The sequence below is a fragment of the Triturus cristatus genome, chromosome 10, assembly GCF_964204655.1.
Source record: "Triturus cristatus chromosome 10, aTriCri1.1, whole genome shotgun sequence".
In the NCBI taxonomy this organism is placed as follows: domain Eukaryota; kingdom Metazoa; phylum Chordata; class Amphibia; order Caudata; family Salamandridae; genus Triturus; species Triturus cristatus.
This window is the reverse complement of record NC_140593.1, coordinates 501563523-501589521: the sequence shown is the minus strand read 5'-3', so window position 1 is coordinate 501589521 and position 25999 is coordinate 501563523. Positions and strand designations below refer to the sequence as shown.

General features: G+C 45.3%; 1 protein-coding gene across 3 annotated transcripts in view; it reads right to left on the bottom strand.

The window, feature by feature from the left end:
- Positions 1-310: 310 nt before the first annotated feature.
- The window catches only part of NCAPG2 (non-SMC condensin II complex subunit G2), a 403487-nt gene continuing 377798 nt past the window's right edge, over positions 311-25999 (bottom strand). For all 3 annotated transcript variants that reach the window (XM_085631953.1, XM_085631952.1, XM_085631954.1), the window contains exon 28: positions 311-591. In XM_085631953.1, coding sequence (XP_085488079.1) covers positions 540-591 — 52 coding nt within the window. In that variant the 3' untranslated portion in view covers positions 311-539. The remainder of the gene's footprint in view (positions 592-25999) is intronic.

The window sequence follows — 25999 nt, the reverse complement described above, 5'->3', positions numbered from 1 at the left end:
AAAGAAGTATATTGAGAGAGGTGTTTTCGGGGAAACAAATCAAAAAAGGTAATTTCACTATGTTGATTAAACTGATTTGTGTTGAATATATCATTCTCTGTAGACCATAACAAAACGTAGTAGTTGGCAGATCCTAGCTGAAATTGAGGTGGACTATTGCACTATAAACTTGAAGAAAAAAAGGCATTAATGGTCAACCCGGAAACTAGCACCACTGTATGCTACATAAGGAACACAAAGGGACTCTTTTGTTTGACAATATAATTTTGTGCAAACAATAACCCAGTAAAGGTCTTGAGAATGATCTTCCATGTGGCTGTAAATGTTTTTTTATATATATTTATGTACAACAAGCAGATAAAATAAAATATAAAGCACCTCAGTTTAGCAGCACTAAAAGCCAGGGCTTGACAATACGAATTGAATTACATACTTATCCTCACACAATCAGTACAAAATGTATTTTTTTTACAGTACATAAACATAATATACATAGCGCCAAAGCCAAATTTTAGCTTGAGTCTTGAAGAAGGGTCTCTTCATGGCTGCGTAACGTCATCCAAAATCTTCATCGAGGACTGGAAAAGTGCTCTAAAAAAACAAACCATTCGAAAAAGTTAAGATCTACAGAGCCTTACACTTCAAAAAGTCACAAGACAAAGTACAAATTACTAACCTTTGCTAATTGTTTTGGACAATCTACCTCCCCACAGATCAATTACCTTTTGAAATATCTTCGGATACGAGATGGGAGCTAAAAATATTTTCCTGCCTGTGGTCACGGGCTAAAGGTTCACAGTACATTACGACAGAGTCTGGTTGGCTCCTTAAAGGAATGAGGAACCAGGATACCATCTAACTTGATCTTGTCGGGCTATAATGGCTTCCACCTTCCATTCCCCTATGCCATTGGCTGTATACTTAAAATAGATGTGAAGGGAAATAAACCCGTGGTCAGGACCCAAGGAAGTCACACTATTGGGGATCAGACAAAGACATCTGGTACTTAGGTATGCAGGGCTCAATCCGAGTACTGGGCATTATAACACCTAAAGACATAAAATGTGAGAAAAAAAATAAGATTAAACTATATTTGGAAAACTACACAGATCTGGCACTTGGAAAAATCATAATAGACATCATGAGGGCTGGTTGAACCTATGTTGAGCAACAGCATGGCATTGCTCACAATATTGGTGCCCAGGCGGCTTTCCTCATGAGTTACTCCGGCACCTAGTGGGAAAAGCTTAAATAAAGTACTAGATCTAGCCCAACACCTAGGGACTCCGTAACTTCTGCATCTTTATTTAAGTTGCAATTAGTGGCCCATATTTTTCTCAAAGTTTACTTTATTTCTTTACTCCCATCGCTTTGGTTGTTTCTTCGATGGGATTTGAATCTTTTGATGATTTTCTCATGGCATCCCCTTTGGAGCTGATGGAATTACTCAGTTTCATTCACTTTGAAGACTGTCTTCTTGCAGGCAATGACTTCAGCCCATTAGGATGTTTAAATTTGATTCTGGAGGACGAAGCATTCATCTGGCACACCTACATGGTTCATAGGAAAATGTCTTTCCTTTATTTAAATATGCATTGTAAAATACACTCAATATAACATTGGTGCCATGGATATTAAAAAAAAGAAAAAGGCTGTGCACTAAAGCCAGACTTTATAAGACACTGTGCATTAATTACACACACAATACAATATATATATATATATATATATATATATATATATATATATATATATATATATATATATATATATATATATATATATATATATATATATATATATATATATATATATGTATACTAGATGCTCAATCACACGCAGAAGCCTCATGTCCACTACCCAGATTCAGGACTTCAAAAGTATTATGCATCCTAGCATCATCGAAAAATACCAGGCGATCAACAGCAGCAGTCAAGAGACTAGGGGGCCGATTCCGACCTCGCTGGGAGAAGGCTCCGTCCGACTCGGATCTGGAAGGCTTCCCGACCGACTCGTGCTCCGAGCGACCAAGTACGAAGCGAACAAGCACTGAGGGACACGGGTCGCTCGGAGCCCCATTGAAGTCAATGGGAGCCTGTTGTATGACGCGTACATAGGCTCCCATTGATGTAAAAGGTACGTTGGGCACAAAGGACCCCCCCCTGTAGTGGGGACGCATCTGTGCCACCCGCACCGTACATGCATGTGTAGGGAGGACCCTTGGGTCTCCCCCTGTGATCGACTCGTAAGGCTACAGGTGAAGGGGGGTCCGGCGCGGACCCACGAAGTCCACTTGCCGGAGCTTTTACGTATCAGATGCTCCGGCTGATCGAATCGTGCATCGCACTGGCTCAGTCGTAAATCGCCTCCATTGCATGGCACGGTTTGCTTACCGACGAGACGTATGGAGCGGTTCGGACCCGGAAACGTTTCAGTCGGCGAATTTCACGTTGCTCGCATTGTACTTGCTCGTTCGTACAGATGTACGAGTCGGACGGAAAATACGCTTACGGCTCATACTTTTTCTAGCCGGATCGCGTTCGGAGCCTTTCAGAGCGAGATCGGAATCGGCCCCTAAAAAGTACATTTTTCACTGCACGTAGGATTCCCACGACTCTCAAAAAGAAGCAACTCCCGTCTTTAATCACAGTGGAAATATTACTTTCTTGTAACTCTAGTTCTTTACCATAAGCATCTTCTTTAAAATTCTAAATATTAGCTGTCTCACGTGTGTTGAATCAGTATCACTTTTACAAAGAGAGAATTCTCCCCTAAAAAATGTTTTTAACTGTCATTTATGCCCATATATAGAAGAAAAACATTTGGTTAACTTTCATGTTTTAGGTTCTTAGTTCCACACATTTTACTCCAAGTGTATAGTGGGATCTCTGCAGGCGAGGATGGATTTGAAAGGAAGTGGGAAGAGATGTGGTTTTGATTTCAAAAGAAATTCATAACTACGTTTTGAAAAAAAAGATGGATACACCCTTAGAACCACCTTATTTTTGCAAAACAAAATATATGGTTTCTGGGATTTTCAGACATAGATGTCAGCCACCTAAAAAGCTCAAGTGATGGTCGCTAAAACAGCATCTTTTCGTGAAAGGTTCTGAATTGAGCATTTAAACCAAAAAACTGTCCTACCAACTTTTAAATGGTGCTATTATGCTCCATTGATTACTGGACCAGAAAACATGGACACAAGAGGAATTTTGTTTTCCTTTACCAGTTAAAAGCTGCTCGGTGTACCTTTAGGGAAAACTGCGAGCATGATTCCCCTAACCGGACAAGAGACAGTAAAATTGTCTCTTTCTGGCAGTTGTAGATTTGATGGCCTTCTCCAGACACCAGATGCAGAACACCTTTCATCTGAAGGCATATATCGAACTGGTGGATGGGTGTTTCACTTCTTACAATTTCCTGAGTATTGTGGCAGATTTAGATACCCATATTCAAGGATCATGGGAGTCAAGCACCAAGGATTGAGGTCTGTGCTGGAAAATCTTTCCAATCTGGCCTGCATATCTGCTCTAGGGGATCAACAGACCACCACACTTATGGTCAGTTTGCTGCAGTCAGGATCAGAGTGGCTTAGGAGTGCTTCACCTCGAATAAGAATCTTGGTAAAAAACAAAATCGAGAAAAACATTTTTTAATTGGGAAACACTAATGCGAAGTGCAGGCACTTAGTTTGCAATTAAACGTAAATTAAATTGAGAACTTCAATCTCAGTAAATTTTGGGCATTGGTTTGTCATTTAAAGTTATATGAAGTGAATGGAAAATCTCTGCTTTTGCATTTTGTACACCTGATGCAGGATTAACGTATTGTGCACTGGCCAAATACAAATTAAGGTGGTGCACCACTTTGGAAGAAACAAATGTGCTGTCAGCAGCATGTGTTCAAACTCTTATTTGGCACATTCCCTGTACACTGAGCACATCTGCTAAACAGAGAGGTTGTTCAACAGCCAAGTTGCCACCATACAGACCATACTTTGGGACCTAATGAAACACAGAATTAACTCCCATGTGAAGGGAGAGGGTGATGAAGTGGCTGCAGAAAGATTATATATGCACTAACAATATTGTTCCCAAAATAAAACTAACTTTTTCCTCAGATGGATACAGCTCCCCGCCTATTTCTCATCTTATGAATAAGCCGCGAAGCAAATCCCTTTTTGGAGGCAGGACTGAGTAGTACAGATTAAACATGGAAATCATGCACCACAGTCATGGCTAAGTATCCATCATTGTGTATAAGTAATAGAATCCATCATTGTTTAGCAAACATATCCAAGTATGATTACATGGCTGCCCACCAGATGTCAGGTACAGGAGGGCCTCTGGTCAGAGCAGTGGGAGAGGCCATGAACATAGGTGAACATTAGGTAAGGTCTGTGGGCAGGGCGATTTGGTAGACAAAAATAGGAGTCATACAAGAATCTGAGCACAGAGGGCCAGCAGGACTTGGCTCAGGGCCAACATTAACTTGTCCTGCCAAATTAATACATTAGAGAAGAAGAGGTCTCAGACCTAAGTTCTCCAAGAAGTAAAGGAAGTAGAATCCTCTGCCCCTCTACTGACACCAAGTCAGTAACTGTTTAAAAAGACAAGAGCTTCCTGCTCCAAAATCAAGACATGTGCCAGAAAGCACGTCCTGCTGGAAGGAGGGCAGTTTAGAGGGGATGAAAGGAAGGATAGGGTGAACTCCTTTTTTCTGGAGTGTAGGCCCAGCGAGTGAGCTGTAGTTCTACCATTCTTCATGCTTTCCAGGGAGCTCTTAGTCTTCTTGCTGAATAGTCACTCATCGCTGCAGGGTAGGCAGGATTTAGACATCTTTAGAGGTGCCAGTGGAATGCACACTAGCAAGAGGGTGTACTGTGAAAGCTGTGCCAATTGATTGAGCGACACTGTATTCAGAATCCAACTCCTACTTCAGGATTTGTTTGAAAGGATCGAAACCATTGATAACCAGATCAGACAGGTGCTTTTTCAAGTTCCCACAGAGCGGGGGAATAGTGGTTTATGAAGTTGCATGATATTCAGTCTGCAGTGGAAGGGGTTGCTATAGGCAAATATGTTTTGTTCCACAGTCTCTAATCTTTTAGATTCTGGAACTGGAGGGGCCATGGAATAGGCATCAGAGTTTAATTTTGCAGGAGACTTGGACTTTTTGGGGGGTCTGCAGTGACTACAAGAAATTTGGATCACAAGGGGCTGATCTAGGTCATCTAGCTTTTTGTTTGTGTGCTGTCAAGCCCAGGGATGATTTTCCCAAGCAGCCAGAAAGGTGTTAATGCTTTGTGTTAAAAGCTACCAGGGGCTCTGAAACTTTAGAGGATGACAACAAGACTGCAAAATATTAGATTTTATCTGTGCAGAGGGAAGAGTCAACTCCAATGATGCTGCTGCTTTTCCACTATGGTGGAAAGAGACTTCCTCCGGAGGAATACAAAGATGTAAAGGATATTCTCATCTGTAGATATAGGCCATTGTTAGTGTTGTAAGAGGGCACATGGTCAGCATAGTCTTCAGTAAGGCCATACTCTTCACATGGCATGGTAAGAGCCAGATTCAGAGTTCTAACTGGACAAATCTCTGGGTCGTGGGAAGGACATTAACTTTCTCTCTCTCTCCACTTGGAAGGTTTAACTGTGGAACTGAAAGTGAAGTTGGCAAGGCATCGTAGGCAGCATGGAGTGCTTGGGGACCACACCTTAGGGGGCGCCAATGGTGATTAGGCAGGAGGACATATTTACTGTACAGTGACAAAGCCCAGTTGAGGGTTTGTCCTAAAAAAGAGCTGGGCTTGTTTGAGATGTTTATATTATGGTCATCAAGCACAGTGTTACGTCATTGGTGGCCGACGTGAAAAATATTCCTATTGCCAGTTCAATGATGAGCAGAACCAAAGAGCGGAGAGGCTGTGCCAGTTTCTAGAGTTGTAACACTTCACATATTAGACAGTCTGGTTTACAACATGTACAATAGAATACTATACTTTGCTGTTCACTAGCAAGGACATTGTGAAACAGTCAAAAATTAGCACAACCCCTGGAATAAATGTCCCACAGAGACTCGGCCGTGGAGCACTTAAAAGAAAGCAGAGCTACAACGAACTCCCTTGGCCTTTCTGCACTTGTGTGGCATTATCCTCAATAATTTCACCCCTTTTGAGGCTTTGTAAGGGGTATGGCTCAAAGGCAACGCCAAGGCCCTCCTCCACAGCAACAGACCCTCGACCTGCCTTTTGAAACCAGAGTCAGGGATACAACCATGCATAAACAATGAACAATTGATCAGATATCCGAAACCGTTTTGTTCTGTGTAAATAGAATTTAATGCACCTCTTAACATCCAAAGCATGTAAGGATTTCTCAGCCCTTGTGAGTGGATATGGAAAAAAAATTCTCAGAACAATAGGGTTATTGAGATGAAAGTCCGTAGGGACTTTTGTTATAAATTTAGGGTTAGTCCTTAATATTGCCTTGTCCTTTTTGAATTTCATCAAAGGTTGTCTAACAGTGAATGCCTGCAACTCGCTAACCCTTCTTGCAGAGATTATTGCAGGTAACAGAGCCGTCTTCCACGACAGGAATTTCAATTGTGCTTTGTGGATAGGTTCGAACTGGCTTTTCATTAACTGACTATGTACCACATTCAAATGCCAGGATGGAGGAGGTTGTTTCACTGGTGGAACAGATCTAAAAAGTTCTTTGAGGAACTGTTTAACTAATCTTGCCAACCACAGGGACACTGAGTTCCTCGATTTTCTGGAACAGGAAATTGCTGCCAGGTGTACTTTTATTGACGAATGTGCAAGGCCAGTCCTGGAGAAATGAATAAGATAAGGCAGATTCTGCACTGGCGTCGCAAGTAATGGATACAATTATTTTTCTTGACACCACATACAGAAACGATTCCACTTAAATTGGTATGTTTTATTGGTGGATTCTGCTCGCGCTTTAGACAGAACTACTCCACACTCATCAGGTAAATTCAATTCTCCGAGCTCATTGCCGTCAGCATCCAGGCCGACAAGTGAAGAGAAGTCAGGTTGGGATGCAGTACTTGGCCCTTGTTCATGGATATAAGCGTCAGAGTTGCTACCAGAGGAATGTATAGTTGCTCTGAGAGAAAGAGAAGTTCCGTGTACCAGAATTGTCTTTGCCATTTCAGAGCAATGAGGATCAATCTGCATGGTTCTCTCTTCATTTTCTTTTGAACCTACAGTATAAGAGGAATTGGGGAAAAAGCGTAAGCAAATATTTTCAACCATCCGATCAAAAAGGCATTTCCCCACAACCCTCTCTGGGGATGCCATCTTGCGCAATATTGGCATTTCTTATTTGTCGGTGTTGCAAACAGATTGAGCTTCGGAGTGCCCCACCGAAAAAAGATGTCCTTTAGAATCGTAGAATCGAGCTCCCACTCTTGGCAATCTGTTGTCAATCTGCTCAATGTGTCCACTAGCACATTGGATACACCTGGTACATGTTCTGCTCTCAGTGTTATCTTGTGCTGTAAGGCCTCATTTCAGATTGTTTGTGCCCGATGAGATACAGCCACAGATTTTGTCCTTCCCTGTTTAAGTAGTGCATGCTGGTGGTATTGTCTGTAAGGAGAAGAACCGACAAGCCTGCAATCCTGCGAAGGACTGAACATAATGCCAGAGCTATGGCCTTCAATTCTACGAGACTGATGTGCAATGTTTTCTCGATAGTCGTCCATTTGCCACTGACTGATAGCTCCTGAAGATGAGCGCCCCATCCCTCCAGGGACGTATCCGTGGTAATCACAAGATCTGTTGCTTGAGACTGAAACGTCATCCCTTGAGAAACATTGGCTGATACCATCCACCATTGTATAGCTTTTATCATTGTTGTGGTTATCCGAATTACATTGTCGAATGAAGCCGGAACCTGCAGCCACTGCTTGTCTAGCTGCGCTTGTAGAGGACGCATATGAAGTCTGCAGTTTGGAAATAGAGGTATACAGGAGGAGCACATTCCTAGGAATGACTTGTACAGTCGGACCTTCTTTTGCAGAGCTTTTGGGCCAAGTGTTTGATTTTGTCCTGCCATTCTGGTGAGACAAAGGGCCTTGACTGAGTGAGTGTTTAAGACTGCTCCCAGAAACATTAATGATGTTGTCGGTTCGAGAGTGGATTTCTGAAGGTTTGGTTTGAGACCCAACTGTTTGAATAACGATAGGCATTGTGCAGTACCCACTTTGGCTTCATGGAATGACAGAGCTTTTATGAGTCAATCGTTTAAGTACGGAAAAACTGGCACACCATTTAGCCTCAGGCGTGCTGTCACTGGTGCCATGCACTTAGTGAATATACTTGGAGTTGAACCTAGTCCAAAGGGGAGCACTTTGAACTGAAAGTGTGAGCCGCTACCTGAAAACACAGAAACCTCCAGTGGCTGCGATGAATCAGGACATGAAAGTATGTGTCTTGAAGGTCCAACGCGGTCATATAGTCCCCATGGTTGAGAAGGTTTAAGATATACTGCAGGGTGACCATTCGAAATGACTGTTTTTGCAGATATTTTTTAAAAAATTTTGAAGATCTAAAACTGGGCTCCAGTCTCCTGACTTTTTCCTGATCAGGGAGAAACGGGAATAGAAGTCTGTACCCCTACCCCGTTAAAGCTTTGGAACCTTCTCTATCGCCCCTTTTTGCAACATGATGGCACCTTCCTCCAATAGTTGTTTCATATGGGGAGTTAATAGATCTTTTTGGAGGCGCATTCAGGGGTCTGTTGACAAATTCCAGGGTATGCCCTTGATGTATGATGTCGAGGACCCAATTGTCTGTTATAATGGCCCACTGGTTAGTGTAATGAGTAATGCGTCCTCCTAATTGTGTGGATTTGGGGAAGGTAGCCGGCAGTAAAGAAAGAACATTACTTTCTGTAGACATCACGCCCCCTGGGGGGTTGCTTTTCTCTGAGTGGTTGTTTGTAAGCCGCTGCTGATGGCTGCCTGTACTGTTGCCCATATTGTGGTGTAGATTGCCCTTGATAAGGTTGGTATTGTTGTCTAAAGATCTGGAATCCTCCTCTAAAGGAATAAGCATTTTTCCCTCTAGCTCCTCGAAAGGTTTGCTTTCGAAATTGTAATGTTCCTAAGGCCTTTGCGGTATCAGTATCAGCCTTTATGGATTGTAGCGCTTCATCTATATTTTTTCCGAATAAAGCTTCTCCGTCTTAAGGCATGTACAGGATTTTCATCTGAACCTCCGGTCTAAACGTTGTCATTTCAAACCAACCTTGCCTGCGGAGGACAACTACTCCAGCAAGCTGACTGAATCCTGTAGAAGCTACATTGACAGCACAGTTATCTCTGAAGAAGCTCTCTCTCCCTCCAGGAGAATCTAAAGCATTGGGCATAGCATCCTCTGGCGGAAGATCGATGAACTGTGCCATATCTGACCACATTTGCCTGTTAAATCATCCTAATATTGACAGAGAATTTGCTGCTGAGACTGTCAATACAGCTGTGCTGGAGAAACATTTGGCAATCATGTCCAGTCTACGCCCTTCCCTATCTGGTGGTGTTGTGATAGGGGTAGCAGGGTTCCTAAAGCGTCTCTGAGCTGCATGGCTGATGACCCAATTTGGCCTTGGCTGTCCAACGAGGCATGCACGGGTGTCATCCTGTGCCTTGTACTTTTTATCCAACCTGGGCATAACAGCTGTGACTGTGGCTGGGCTCTTCATTATATAGACCCCTTCATGCCAAAAATAATCTATAATAGGAATGGTTACTTATCAATTTTTGCATTGGTTCCTTAAAATCATAAAGAAAGCTGTCGGTCTGCTTGGTTGAAAAAGGCAATTGGAAGCGCTTCGCCACCCTTTCCATGATACTATGGAAACCTCCAATATCATCTAGGGGATATCCACCGAAGGAGCACTCAGAGGGGATGGAGTTGTTATTAAATAATCATCCCACTCGTTGATAGTGGAAGCACAATTTCTTATTTCTCCGTCTTCTTGAACCCCGTCGGACACATCATGGTCATGTGTCTGCGGTTCCGCCAGAGGTAATGATGATAGAGGGGTTCCTGGAATTTGCAAAGTGCACAGTCTAGGAGGCGGCGTTTTATGTGTGAACTGAGCTGAAGGTGGAACCAGAGGAGCAGGAGTAGAGGAAACAGGTTCTGGAAACAGTTTATAGTAGTCCTGCAATATTCCCTGTAGATTGGTTACCAAGTTCAAGGGCATTAGTATTGAGCGATCTTGAGGAACATATTCAGGGTAATGTTGGTATCCCTCCTCATAATATTTCTTGTCATCGAAGTCTTGGCATTTTACATTCAGTTCTGAAGGGATATGAGCCGCTCTAAAAAGGCTTTCTTCATCAAATTCTTCCTCCAACAGGATAGCTGGCACCAGAGGAGTTAATTATGCCGTAGATGACAGATTCCGGGCCTCCGTCGACAACTCCCCCGTTGACGAGGATTTTAATACTTTCGCAGGCAAACCCAGACTTTTTGATGGATGTATTATCGACGAGGCTGTCGTCTACGATGGTAACGTTGTTGACTAATGTTCAGTCTATGGTGGTTTTCTTGGGATATCCGTCGACATGCATGTCCTCGTCGACTGTGCGGAATCCTTAGCCGTCGACGATAATGTCGGTGAGCGCTTAGAAGAACGCTTCATCAATGAGGGTGGAGACAAACGCCGTCGACGATAACAGTCTATAGGTAACATGGGTCGTCGACGCTGTCAGAGACGATGATATTATCAAAGGTGACGAAGCTGTAGAGGATGTGGATGTTAGTGTAGTCGATATTGTATACGAGAGCATCGTCGACGGAAAAAAAGATGCAAAAATCTTTATTTTTTCAGTCTGAGTCGATCCCGTAGTCAACGGGAGGGATTTAGAAGACCTTTTGCCAAGAACAGGTTTCTCAGATTGCGTAGAAGGCTGGAAAGGAACCTTTGAAGAAGGTCTGTGGTGAGACTTTTCCTGAAATTTCCTGGAATGACCAGGTGTTTCATGATGAGATTTTTTAAGGGCTTTTTAGAATATTCAGAAGGCTCCTTTTCTGATGATCTCTCTCTTATTTGGTGACTTGGCAGAAGTAAGGGAATCATCACAATATGCCTCAGATACAGTCTTTAGATTTAGGTCTATGCAACCACAATAGAAGTCTTCCATCCTACGGATCCTCTGTGAGAAAGTTTGACATTTTACAGTCTTTGACTGTGTGGTCAGCTTGGGCATCTTGGGATTTTTCTTCAATTTGGACTTATCTGAAGACTTTGAGGGCGACAAATATCGGTCATGGGACTTGCCCAGAGAACGGGACTTGGTCAGAATAGTTGAAGGTGGGAGTGACCTTACATAATTCTCAACGATGTTCAACCAACGTACACCTAAGCTTCGCTGCCCTGGACAGCTTTCGAATTTACCAGGGCACACTCCCCGCATGATATATATGGCTCGGGCGTCACTGTTAAGCCAGATGACACCATCTGCTGGTGTGCAGCAGCAATGCTGAGAAAAATGTCCAGCTGCAGCAGTTTGGTGCCTGGGAGAGTTCTCTAGGAGCAAGAAATCTGCAGATATATATATTTGTCACGCACTCTCCCCACATGCAAGACCAGAAACTAGCGTTCAAAAAGATTATGATTTTCAAAATATCATGGACCCAAAGTGTTTCGGCACCTCAAGCCTTGTTCACCGATGGGTCAAGTTTCAAACATGACTATTTTTAACGCGAAAGTGCATACGTGCAAAAATAAATAAATAGTCTTTTTTCTTACATCCTTAAAGCACAAGTTACTTACTTGTGTAACGATATATCTGCAAGAGACCTTAGTTAGCGATAGATTCCTTAACTTAGAATATCCCCAGGCGTCAGACTGGATCCGGAAAGTTTTCATCAACAGTACCCCTGCGCGTCTGTAGGAGTCGTCGTACAGCTCCACGTACGTCGCTGGCGTCGTAGCCGCCGAGATGACGTCGTCAGAGCTACTTAGACGCGCCCATGCGCGCTGACGTCAGTTCTGTACACAACTGTTCCGCACCAGAAGCGCAGAGCCATGTCAGAGACCGACTACTGGTGCAATAGAACTAGGGCCCTGAAAGGGAAGACCTGAACCCTAGAGAACAGTTCGCAGAATGGCGAGGATGGGTGGGCGGGAAGGAATCTATCACTAACTAATGTCTCTTACAGATATATCGTTACACAAGTAAGTAACTTGAGCATCTGAAAGAGACACGTTAGTGATAGATTCCTTACCTTAGAATACATACCCAAGCAATACCAACCCCGGTGGTGGGTCTGCGAAGTGAGATTACACCAGAAAGTCACAGAGAACTGAATGGCCAAAGAAGCCGTCTCTCCGGGCCGGACTGTCAAGGCAATAGTGCTTAGTGAAAGTATGCAACGAGGCCCAAGTGGCCACCTGACAGATGTCTTGCAGGGGGACACCGTGTCCCAATGCTGTAGTAGCTGCTGTTGCCCTGGTAGAATGGGCGCACAGTCCAACCGGAGGTTCCTTTTTAGCCAGAGAGTAACAGGCTTTAATGCACAAGAAAACCCATCGGGAGATAGTGCGCTTGTGCACAGCCCGGCCTTTCTTGGCGCCCACGTAGCCTAAAAAGAGCTGGTCATCCACCCAGAACGGTTGTGTGCGGTTGAGATAGAACAAAAGCGCACGTTTTGGGTCCAGACGTTGGAGCCTCTCCTCTTCTCTTGAAGGGTGCGGAGGCGGAAAGAAAGTGGGCAGAGTGACAGTTTGCCCGAGATGAAAGGCAGAGACTACTTTCGGTAGAAAGGAGGGACGCGGTCGAAGCACAACCTTGTCCGTATGAATCGCCAGGAAAGGCGGTTTTCAGGAAAGAGCCTGGAGCTCACTCACCCGCAGAGCGGAGGTGATGGCCACCAGGAAGACAGTTTTCAAAGTTAATAACCCCAAAGGACAGTTATGAAGAGGCTTAAAGGGAGCGCACATCAAGTATGTGAGAACCAGGTTCAAGTCCCATTGAGGCATCACAAAAGGAATAGGAGGGAAAAGGTGAGTAATGCCTTTGAGAAATCTATTGACAACCGGGGACTTGAAAAGAGAGGGCTGATCAGGCAACCTAAGAAAGGCTGAAAGAGCAGAGAGGTAGCCCTTGATAGTGTCCAAAGCAGAGCCCTGCTGGGCCAAAGAAAGGAGGAACAATAGGACCTCAGAAAAACGGGCATCAAGAGGATCAACTGATGTTATGTTAGTAATATTTTTAAAGCGCAGCGGTTACCTGTGGGTGTCCTGGCGCTAATCTTTAATCCTGAAGGCAAGAGCACGGAGGACATGAGGTCTATTCAGCAAAAAGCCAGGTCTTTAAGCCCTTCCTAAAGGCTAAAAGATCCGAGGCATTTCTAAAGTGGAACGGAAGGGCATTCCAGGCCTTCACTGCCCCCGCGAAAAAGCTTCTGCCACCCCACAGAGCTTTGCCTGTGTGCGGCACTGAGACTAACTTGGCCCCCAGAGAGCGAAGTGTCCTTCTCGGTGTGTACCACTGGAACCGTTGTTCTAAAAAGTCTGGGCCTGTACCTTGAAGGGCTTTGAAAAGCACACAAAGTAATTTAAAACGCACTCGACTTCTAACAGGGAACCAGTGCAATTTCTTTAATTCCTTGGAAATGGGAGAGAACTTGGGTGTGCCTGTGAGGAGTCTAGCAGCTGCATTTTGTAGCAGCTGGAGCTTGTTCATAAATTTCTGTTGGATATTCAAGTACAGTCCATTGCAGTAATCCTGCCTAGACAATGTCAGTGCTGTGACCACTGTTTGTCGGCTGCCAGCGGGAAGGAATGGCAGTACTTTCCTAACCGTTCTAAGCACATAGGCTGTTGTTGCTGCCACTGCATTTACTTGCTCCCCAAAGGTAAGACGGTCATCAACTATTACTCCCAAGTTTTTTACCTTCTTAGAAGGTTTCGGGAGAGAGCCCATCGAGTCAGGCCACCAGCTCGGTGTCCAGAAGTTGGTGACCTTTCCTGATAGTAGGACCTCTGTTTTGCCTGAGTTAAGCTTTAAGTAGTTCTCTGTCATCCATCTTCCAACTGCTTCCATACAAGCTTGGAAGCGTTTATCCGTACCCAATTCCCGGCCAGGTAGCAGAAACACCAGAATTTGGGTGTCATCAGCATACAAGGTGAGACCAAACCCAAATGCTCTGATAATGGGGGCCAAAGAGGACAAACACATTAAAAAGGGTCAGACTCAGGGAGGACCCCTGTGGGACCCCACAGGGCAATGAAAGGTCTGGACTGGTATTTACCCAGAGCAACAGTCTGTCCTCTGTTAGATAGAAAGGATCTTAACAGATCTCAAGCTTTGGATTGGATCCCACATTCCTTTAAACGGTCCATCAAGATGTTGTGATGGACCGTGTCAAAGGCCGCAGACAAGTCCAATAGGATCACGGCCTCTCTGATCTCCTCCGTAGCTTTGATGAGGGCTGAATCAGTACTGTGTCCCGCTCTGAAGCCGTACTGAGAGGGGTCCAATGCTTGTGTTGCCGCTAAAAAGGCACCGATTTGTGTGTTCATGATTTTGTCGACCAATTTAGCAGGAAGCGGAAGACGTGAAATCGGGCGAAAACTATTAGGGTCCTTAAGATCCAAACTAGGTTTCTTTAGAAGGGGTAGTATGGAGGCCAATTTCCAGCATGTTGGAAAACACCCTGATTCAAACATGTTATTAAAAATAGACAACAGTGAGGAAGCAATCGGACCCGGGGCAAGTTTGGTCAAAGGGTGATCCTGATTTGGCTATCCTGAGAAGTCCAAGCACGACATCAGGGGATACTGGCATGAAATTATCAAACGTAGCAGTCGACATCCTTGTGGGCTTGCATTCTTCCCTTGCCGTGTTCAACAAGGCCACACTAGTACTGCTAAATGCTGAGAAGATGGTCTCAACTTTAGTCTGGAAGAACTTTGCGATGTCTTCTCACAGTTCCTGACTTGCTTGGACTTTGGCTGGACTTGGGGCAGCCAAGCTAGCGACTGTTCTAAAAAGTTCTTTTACAGAGTTTTTCGCTAGGTGAATGCGGGTAACCTAGAACTTTTGTTTGGTTATGAAGAGGAGTTGTTTATATTTCTGCAGCTTTTTGTCTGATTCCTTACAACCCTTCCTCCAACTCCGCTCTAGTCGTTTGTACGCAAGATTTTGATTCCTCAAATCGTCTGTAAACCACGGGGCAGATGGTTGTAATCTTTTAGCAAAACAGATTTTTTCAGGGGCTAATTTTTCGCAGGCTTTCTCCAGCCATTTCGTGTATGCTATGGTGGCCTCTTCTACTCCCACCGGTGTCTACCCGGCAGTGATGGTGAGAAGCTCCAGCAGAGCTGTCCGCTCAATCTTGTTCCAGGCTCTGGTAACTATATGGCCTTTCAACTGAGGTTCATTAGCGCGTTGCGCCATTGAAGTCACCTTGAATTGAACGGCAGCGTGGTCTGACCATAAGAGAGGGAGTAGGCATGTGAACTGTAGGCCAGGATGGTTCGTAAAAATACCATCCAGGGTATGGCCTCCCGCATGGGTGGGACCGAGTACCTGCTGCTTTAGGTCCACGCTATTCATCATATCTGTTAGTGTCACTGTGTCAGGTTCAGTAGAAGCCTCCAGATAGAAGTTGAAATCTCCTAAAATTGTGTGTCAGTGTCAGTGTAAAGGCCTTCTTCCAGTAGATCTCAAAGTAAATTTAGAAAGTTATTTCTGACTCCTGGAGGTCTGTACAAGAGCAAACCTTTAAAAGTGTGATGGGAAGATAGGCTGAGGTTAAAGGATAAGGCCTCACATGCAGCAAACGACGGTGCAGCTTGAAACGCTGCCCTGATTGAGCTATGGTAAATTACTGCCAGACCTCCTCCCCCCTCCCTCCCTCTCCTCCCCCCCCTTCCTGAGCGGCCAATTTAGCATGTGGCATAGAAACCCAGCTGGTGTGGCTTTCACTCTGTCTGGACCGGAGGAATCATCCGTCCATGCCTCCGTAATAAAAGCCAACTTTATGATGCACTCTTCAATGAGCCTTGCGCATTCCATGCTATGCTTGACCAATGATCTCGCATTGAGCAAGACACAGTTGATTGTTTGAGAATCATGTCCAGCAGACACTGTCCTTTGCTCCGCCATAGCTGATATGGGCTGGTATAGGACTTTGGGAAGGGTCATTTTACAGTTCGAACACATAGCTAGACGCGGTACTGGTGAGTGGAAGGAAAGGCAAATGCAATCCCTACCCTTATGAGCCCCCTTAAGTTCTAGCAGAGTTTCTTTAGTATAAGTGCAGATGGGAGGCGCACCTGACCCGCAACAACCAGGGGTCCGGGCACTGAGCGCGGGTGTGCAGAGACAGGCTTGCCTTAGGCGCACCTGTGGCACGTCCGCTGCACGCTCGCGACTGCATCTACCTTTAAGTCCAGGTCAGGGAAAAGCCTAGTCCGCTGACCCGTGACTTCTCAAGATGGCGGCCCTGCCCGGCTCCACGAGTCCGAGAGTGATGTGACCCCCGCCTTCCAACCCTCGTGAGTAACCACAGATGTATCAGCCCGGTGAGCAGCAGCAAATGAATTAAAAACAGGTAACAAAACACAGTATTGGTAAAACGCTATTTAAAATCAGAAGCTGTTAAAATGCCAGACGTAAAATATGCAAAATACGCTGATGTGCAAAGTAATGCTGAAGTACCTCAATAACCTCCCGGCTAAAGCCTCAGGAGCAAAAATGATGCGCGCTCACGCCTGCATCTACCTTTAAGTCCAGGTCAGGGAAAAGCCTAGTACGCTGACCTGTGACTTCCCAAGATGGCGGCCCTGCCCAGCTCCACAAGTCCGAGAGAAGCTCAAGCCTCAGGAGCAATAATGATTTTGCTGTGCACCATGCCACAAATTTTTTCCACCGACAGGCGTATACCGTTTTAGTGGAGGGACGCCTGGCTGCCAGAATTACATTACAGACTTCGGGAGGCAATTCAAATGGAATCAGCTGTCGCCGCTCAATCTCCACGCAAGGAGGTGGAGGCTGGACACGTTTGGGTGGAGGACCGTCCCCTGTTGCTGCGACAGGAGATCCTCCCGAAGAGGCAGTCGGATCGGGGGATACACGCTCATACGGAGTAGCTCTGGATACCAAACTCGTCGAGCCCAGTCTGGTGCCACAAGAATGACTTGGGCCCGGTCGCGCCTGATCTTCTTCAGCTCTCTGGGCAGAAGTGGTATAGGCGGAAAGGCATAAGACAGACCGCAACTCCACTCACGCCAAAAAGCGTCGCCTAGCGAGTGCCGCCTTGGAAACTCCAACGCGCAGAACTGCTGACATTGCGCGTTCTCCTCTGTGGCGAATAGATTTAACCAAGGTTCTCCACACTGCTGAAAGAGACCTTGCACCACCTCCGAGTGAAGACGCTATTCCTGATCCAACATGAACCATCGGCTGAGTTCGTCCGCCCTGGCGTTCAGGGTACCTGCCAGGTGTTGAAACACCAAGGAAATGCCTTGACGTTTCAGCCACGTCCAGAGACGTAGAGCCTCCTGACATAGGGTCCACGACCCCACCCCGCCCTGCTTGTTGCAGTACTACATGGCGGTGGTGTTGTCTGTGAACACCTGCACTACTCTCCCCTTGACAGAGGGAAGGAATGCTTTGAGCGCAAGTAGGATCGCCCTGAGCTCCAAAAGGTTGATATGGAGCTTGGACTCCGCTGGAGACCAGAGGTCTCTGATCTCCGCCTCTCCCATGTGGCCGCACCATTCCAGGAGGGACGCGTCCGTCACCACTGTGTGCTCCGGTTGGGGAAGGGAGAGGGATATGCCGCTGACCCAACGCTGGTTCGTGAGCCACCACTGCAAGTCCTGTGCCCTCCGAGATCTGGACGTAGTCGGACAGGTTCCCCCGATGCTGCGTCCAATCGAACTTCAGGTCCCACTACAGAGCCCGCATATGCCATCTGGCATGATCAATCAGCAGGAGGCCATGAGGCCCAACAGCCTCAGTGTCTTCCTGACCGAAACCCAGGACCAGGGCCAACGATCCGAATCATAGCCCGAATGTCCCAGACTCGCTGTTCGGGAGGATAAAACCGAAACTGCGCCGTATCCAAAACTGCTCCGATGAAGAGGAGCTTCTGAGAGGGAATCAGGTGCGACTTCAGCACGTTGATGGAAAACCCAAGCAAATTCAGGAGGGCGGCTGAGCCCGCCTTCAAAAGGCATTCGTCGAGATAGGGGAAGACTGAAACCCCTGATCTGCGCAGATGAGATGCGACCACCGCCATCACTTTCGTGAACACCCGAGGGGCGCTGGTAAGGCCGAAAGGGTGCACGGAGAACTGAAAGTGCTCGTGGCCCACCGTGAACCGTAGGTAACGCCAGTGGGCTGGCATAATGAGGATATGAAAATAAGCATCCTGCAAGTCCAACGCTACCAACCAGTCTTGCGGGTCTAGAGCAGACAAGACCTGAGCAAGCGTGAGCATCTTGAACTTCTCCTTCCGGAGGAAGCAATTGACATTCTGGAGGTCTAAGATAGGGTGCAGACCTTTATCCAAGAAGTAGTGGGAATAACAACCACGACCTACTTCTGGCGTCGGAACGCGCTTGATGACCCCCTTGGCCAAGAGGGTTGTAACTTCCTGCTGGAGAGGTGCCAAGTGTTCCCCCGACATGCGGTGGTACTGAGGTGGCATGGCTGCAGGGGTAGATTCGAAGGGGAGGGAATAGCCCCTGCGGACAATTTGCAGAACCCACCTGTCCGAGGTTAAGGAGCGCCAGTGGGGAAGGTGATGGCGAATCCTGCCACCCACTGGCGTCAGGTGGGCCTGAAACACCGGACTAGGAAGGTTTAGAGGCGGCAGCAGAGGAGGTGGTAGACTGACCCGTCCGCTGTCCTCCGGACCCACCACGGCGGGTCCCACGGCACGGCTGCGCTGAGACTGTGGCTGCGCAGCCTTGCGGGTCTAAAAAGAACGCGCCCCAACCTTGACCTAGAAAGGACCGAAAAGTAGACCCCGAGGGCGTACGTGTGGTGGCGAGACCCAAGGACTGGGCCGTAGCTCGAGAGTCCTTAAAGCGTTCTAGGGTGCTATCCACCAGATCACCAAAGAGGCGTGTACCATCAAAGGGCATGTCCAACAGGGTGATCTGGACATCCCCAGAAAAGCCAGTAGTTCGGAGCCAAGCATAACGACGGAGTACCACAGTTTTTGAAAGTGCCCTACCGAGAGAATCGGCCGTGTCAAGTCCACAACGAATAGTAAATTTTGCAGCATCTCTCCCTTCGGTAATGGCCTAGGAGAGAACCACCCGTGCTTCCACAGGGCACTGAGGCAGCACCTGTGCCACGGTGTCCCACACAGAATGGAATAGCGGCCCAGCAGGCATGCAGAATTCACTGCCCGCAACCCAGAGCTGGCAGATGTGAAAATCTTTTTCCCAATCTGCTCCAGTTTCCTAGATTCCTTGTCCGGAGGAGCAGAAGGTAACGCACTCCGTGAGGCAGATGCCTGGACAACCAGACTCTCAGGCGTCGGGTGTTGTGTGAGAAAGCAGAGATCGCCCAGCACCGGGCGATGGCGACGCGCCACACCCTTACCTACAGGGACTCCTGTGTTAGGTTTATTTCAGGTTCCCAACAGGATATCAGTAAGCGCTTCATTGAAGGGCAGTAACGGCTCCGCAGAGGAGGACTGCGGCTGCAGGACCTCAGTCAGGAGATTGGTCCTGATAGGTACAGAAGGGAGCTCGAGGTTAAGAGCCTCAGCTGCCCGACGCAAAACCACCGAAAAAGTGCCAACCTCCTCCGTGGCCACGGAAGAAGGGGACAGAGTACCAGGGTGTGGAGAGAAATCCAGATCCGCTAGACCCTCCACATCGCCTTCCCACTCAGGCTCATCCTCGCATTGAGCTGCAAGAGGGTCCTCAGACCCTTCCCAGTATTCCCCTTCGTCCACCGGTTGCTGAAGAGGCTGGTAAGGACGAGGTGCCCTGGGAAACGGGATAAACTCCCCTCCAAGGAATGGGAGGGTAAGATACCAGTCCCGGGTCGGCAACGTCCGGCGGAAGCGGTGGCGCCAGGCCCGGCGCCGAATCCAGGGCCGGCGCCGGTGGCGCCGCAGGGTATGGTGCCGGAGTAGCCAAGGCCAGAGGCGGCGGCATGGGGGCAAACACTTCCGATTGATACGCGGGGCCCGAAGGCGCTCCGGAGGGACCCGGCAGGGCGAACACATGGCGCAAGGCCGACAAAGGCCTGCACCTCGTCCGAAGTGGCCCCGTAAAGGGAGGGTAGGCCGCAGGCAACGACGGAGGCTCCAACGGAGCCGCGGGGGAGTCACCGCCCGCCCCCTCCACCGCGTCCCGTGAGGGGTAGAAGAAGAGCGTCGTCACTTCTTTGACTTTTTATGGCACCTAGACTTACCTGTCCCCGATTCCGCCGAGCGATGCTGATGGCTCCGCGACCGGTCCCTTGACCTCCCACGGGATCGGGACCTTGATCGGCGCGGAACCGATTGCCAGACCTCCAACAACTTTCGGGAAAGCTCCTGCAAAGCTTTCAGCGTCATGGCCCGTCAATCGGGGCACGCCTCTGGGTAATGGGCATGCCCCAAGCAGAAGAGACACACGTCGTGAGGGTCCCAGGCCCTACAGGACTTAAACCCGGGCATCTTTATTGCACCAGGAATCAAGTACACAACAAAACAAGTTGTCAGAAACCAAGTTAAAACTTTTACCGCTTTCTCTCGGATCTGCGCTGCTGCGTGGAAAAAGAAAGAACTGATGTCAGCGCACGTGGGCGCGTCTAAGTAGCTCTGATGACGTCATCTCGGCAGCTACGACGCTAGCGATGTACGACGAAGCCTACCGACGCGCAGGGGTACTGCTGATGAAAACTTTCCGAATCCAGTCTGTCGCCTGGGGATATTCTAAGGTAAGGAATCTATCACTAACGTGTCTCTTTCAGATTCTGTTTTTTTGCAAATCCAGGTTTCTTAAATTCTTAATAATAAAGGTAAAGTGCTCTGATATGACCAAATATCAAATTATACATCACAGCTTAAAATTCATCTCTCTTGAATACTACAATAACTCCACACTCAATCAATTCATTTCACCATGTAACTGACCTGATGGATGAGGGGGTAGAGGGTGGGGGAGTGTGTGGGGGTAAGGGGCTCAAGAAGGATAGGGGACAGGGACAGCCAGATAAAGCCTTAGGGGAATAGTAAATCAACTGTAATTTTATATGTAACTAAAAAGCAGGAGGCTTGAATCCCACTAGGTCCAAACGTGACACTCATCATTCTAAAGTTAAAAAAATGAATACGACTGAGATAAGTAACAGTAAGAACGGGTACTAAAGTGCATTTAGTATTAACTGGTAAAAGGCAAAATAACCAATCAGTATAGGTATTCATTCATCTAATTACTGAAACACCAGCCCTGACTAAGTTCATCCCCCATTTCCCTGACAAGTTCAGAATTTATTTACCCATAGTTGTATACTCATTCATTCTCTCATCCAATCTTTTGGTCACCTCTGGTTTCTGCTGCACTGGGATATCACACTGCATCTCCCCATCCTCTTCACTGGAGGAGTTTTTTTAAACAATTCAACACCACTTAAAAAGGGAGTTTTTCATGATTCTCTGTGAGAATCTTGAGGGACACAGCATGTGTTATTAGATCTTTTGATCTCTCAGAATAGTCACAATTTTCACAAGTATCCCTCACAGTTTAAAGTACAGAAGCAAAATCAGAATAAATAACCAAGCGTTCTCTAAGACATCACCTCACCTTCCCCTCCTTGTAACTCCTCAGCATTAGGTCACAATCATGAATTGGTGCCTGACAGGATCTGGGAACCAACGACTGATGTGCATAATCCACAATGAATTCTGGAGAGAACTGTGGGCTTTCCAAGATGTTGATTATATGTGTTTCTATCACCTATGTGATGGGGGTTGAACCAACCCACTATGTATGTTCGATTTAAGGGGTGCACAGACTTCACATTAAGCTGAAATTGACCTAACCAAACACTCTGCTTCTGTACTGCACCTGCCTATGGACGGTTCACAGTTTCTAGTGATTCTGTCCCTTTCCAGTTGTATCCAGTCTAGGGTTTAAGATCATTTTTCCAACCTTCTTATTTAAATTGATAATTATTACAGGCAAATCTCCAATATCTGCCTTCAGTTCTGACAGTAATGGCACACTCCTAAACCACTCCTCACTTGATCCCTCAAACCCATCCGCACCTGAGTTACTGCACCTAGCTCATTTTTGTTTAATTTCAGTAAATTTATGTACTACACAACTATCCAAGTCCCATAATGTTGTAGAGATCACTAAAGTATTGAAAGTGGGCACATATACAGCCATTTTACTTTTGGTATATATTTCAACTGCCGAGCACTTCTTTACTATTAGGAACCCACTTGGCCAAGGAATATTTGCCTCAACTTCTTTGGATGAGATGCCCGTCGCCAGCTTCATCCAATGAGTCTGCCTGCCTTTGTCTCGTAAAGTAGAAATAAATAAAGCTTTGAATGTGCCTGGCTCCGTTTCTCACCTAAGTTGTTTTTCCTTTTTCCCATGATAACTCTTCCTCATTTGTCTAACAAGATTCACATAATTAATACATCATGAGGAAGTACAAGGCATGTCTTCCAACTTAGTGAGAACGTATCTTGGATAAAAGCATGATTAACTTTTTTTTTTTCTTTTTTTCATTGAGCAGATTAGAGCAGGATAGGAAAAAAGACAATTTTTAAAGCAATTTTACAATTTCTTTCTGTTACATGTATACATCTGGAACAGCACATCCTAACAAACCAATCTAAAATCAGAGAAACAGTAAGTGTAGAGCTACTAAAGTGCAATGTGCAGTGCAATTAGGCCCACGAGAGTTCAACAAACAATTATGTCGAGATGCCTAAAATGCCTAAAATAGCCAAGTAAGTGATCTAAAAAATATAAAACTATTAAAGTGCAATGTGCAAGACTGTGGGGCTTTCTACAAGACTACAATTTTATATTAATAATAGTGTATCTACTAACCTGCAGTCCATCATATGAAAAATATCTACTTTTCCTCGCCCCTCAATATCATCGTGTTTAATCTTTACATCAAATCAGAAATAAATTGTGCAAACATACAAATTTGGTTAAAGTGCAATATGCGTAAGTGCCATGTGCTAAAGTGCAACAGTTTATCTAATGGTCTCTACTCCACAATAAGAGATACTTTTGCTTTATCCTCTGCATTTTTCCTGGCATGTTTTGATCTGTTTCATCAAATCTACAATAAATTGTGCAAAAATGCAAATTATCCTAAAGTGCAGCATGCTAGGGTATTTAGAGCTAAATACTATTTTTTTTTTTATATAGCTTGATACTTATCTAGAAATTTCCAAACCAAAAAAAAATTTTTTACTGCCCCAATCCGCTTGGCATATGCTTCTTCATATCTCCTGGTCCTCCACATTTTAATTAACCATTCCGAGTAGGTGGGAATCTGTTCTGTTCGCCACTTTTGTAGAATCAATGACCGTGCTATTGCAGCGCCAATAGCAACGAACGTTGCTTCTGCATTATTTAGGTCAGCTCCTCCTCTAGTGATCCCAAACAGTGCTACCTCTGTTTCAGGCTCGATATTTTTATCCATTGCATTGCTTACAGCTGGAAAAAAAATCTGGAGTTTTGGGCATGTAAAACAGATATGTAGCCAGTCTCCCTCTCCCAAGGCCTGGCACCGAAAGCAATTATTAACAACCCCGGCATGCCGCTTATTTAATGCTGCCGGAGTATAGTATGCCATCCACCTTGAAAGGAAGGCCATCCTTTTAAAATTGGCCGCTCTCAATGCTTTATTACCCATTAATGCAATCTGCTGCCACTCTTGCTGGGAAAATTTGCAATTAGTTTCTTGAATGATTTTTCCCAAAAAAATTTCGACTAAAGGAGCTGACCTCTGTTTTAAAAGTAGAGAGTACCAGTTGCCTACGCCTTTCAATCTCATCTTATAGAGTGCGTTCACAAGTCCTCCTCCTACCTGGTCTGGGCAGATATCATATTTTTTAATCAGGTGCGAGATCTGTAAATATTCCAAAAATCCAGGTTTCTCCATATTCCCACATCTGGCTATAACCTGTTCCCAGGACATAAAGGTTTGAGCTAAAAAAAAGCTACCTAGCTCAAAAAAACCATTGTCCTTCCATTTTGTTTTCAGGCGAGAATGTATCTGCAGCCCCAGAGTTCTAATTTCTTCAAGATTTAAAAAAATGTAGCCGGAAGAGTTAGTTTGTTTAAAAAAGCATAAAAGGCGCTTGGAGAAGTCTCGTATTGTCTTATAACGGGATTTCTTAGGTAGTTTGGTTGTTTTAAGAAAGGCTGATAATTGTGTTCCAGACTCACTAAGCATTTTTTCATAATAAAAAATTTCTGTCAAATCTTTACAATCAAGTAGACGGGCAGTTATGTCCAGAAGGGCAGCCTCATAATAGATTTGGATTAGGTAGAGCCAATCCCCCCTGGTCTATTTCTAATTGTAGTGTGGAAAGTTTAACTCTGGAGATCTTGTTATTCCAAATAAATTCTCTGAACATTGTATCAATTTCTTTAAAAAAAATTACATTTATCTTAAGAGGAATATTAATAAATAAAAAATTTAATAAGGGTAGAATAGACATCTTTAAAAGCCCAACCCGGCCTATCAAAGTCAATGGTAGTATAGACCACTTATCCAATAAACTTTTAATCTTACATTTCATTGTCAAGTAATTCAAGCTAAAAAGTAGATCAACTTGGCTGGAGACATAAATACCCAGATACCTTATTGGGTCTGTTTTCATCGCCTGGGGTCTTAAATTCGGGGGTAAAAAATTATAGTCATTATTTAATATTAACATTTCTGTTTTATTTTGATTTATTTTGTATCCCCCAAATTGTTCAAATCTTCTAAACTCCGCTAATACCTCGCTCCAGTTCATTTCATCCGGATATAGGTACAAGATTATGTCGTCTGCAAATAATTTCATTTTTGGCATCCCATCAATGGGAGCTCTAATTAAGAGATTATCCCTTATTCTACAAGCCAATGGTTCAATAAAGAATGTAAACAAGATAGGTGAAAGGGGGCAGCCCTGCCTTGTCCCTCATTTTATTTCTACTTCTCCAATTGATTCACCATTTATAATTAGTTTGGCATGAGCTCCTTGATATATATTCTTTAGCATTTTAATAATTTGGCTAGGAAACCCAAACTTGGATAAGCCGATAAAGAGAGCTTCCCAATTCACTAGGTCGAAAGCTTTTTCGGCATCGACCATTGTGATAAAAATGGGTAGTTTATTTACAGAAGCAAAGTCTAAAGTCTGAATTAAAAACCGGGTATTTGTTGACATTCTACCTGAGATAAACCCAGTCTGATCTGGATGAATTAAAACTTGGGCTAAGGGTGTAAAGCGCAGGGCCCAGATTTTCATTAATATTTTAAAGTCTGCGTTCAAGAGGCTGATTGGTCTATACGAATTAAAATCTTTTTCATTCTTCCCCTTTTTAACAAAACTGATCAAAATAGACTCCGTGAAAGTTCTGGGAACCTTACCACCGTGTTTGATAGAAGTAAATAATTTTTTTAAAAAGGGAGTTAATATCTTCTTAAAAGTTTTATATAGCTCAATCGGGAGCCCGTCCGCTCCGCAGGCTTTTGCCCCTGGAATTAGTCCTATGGCCTTTTCTATTTCATCTTTGGATATATCCATTTGAAGCTGGTTTGCCATTTCTCTTGTAAGACTGGGTATCTCGACTTGCTCATAAAATTGATCGATCTGATCTACTCCAACCTGATATTCAGTTGCGTATAGTTTAGTGTAGTGTTCCAAGAATGTTTGCGCAATCTCTCCTTTTTCAGTCAACAGGCCATTATTTCTGGGGTCCATGATTTCGGTGATCATTGCTGACTCTTCCTTAGTCTTAGTAGCG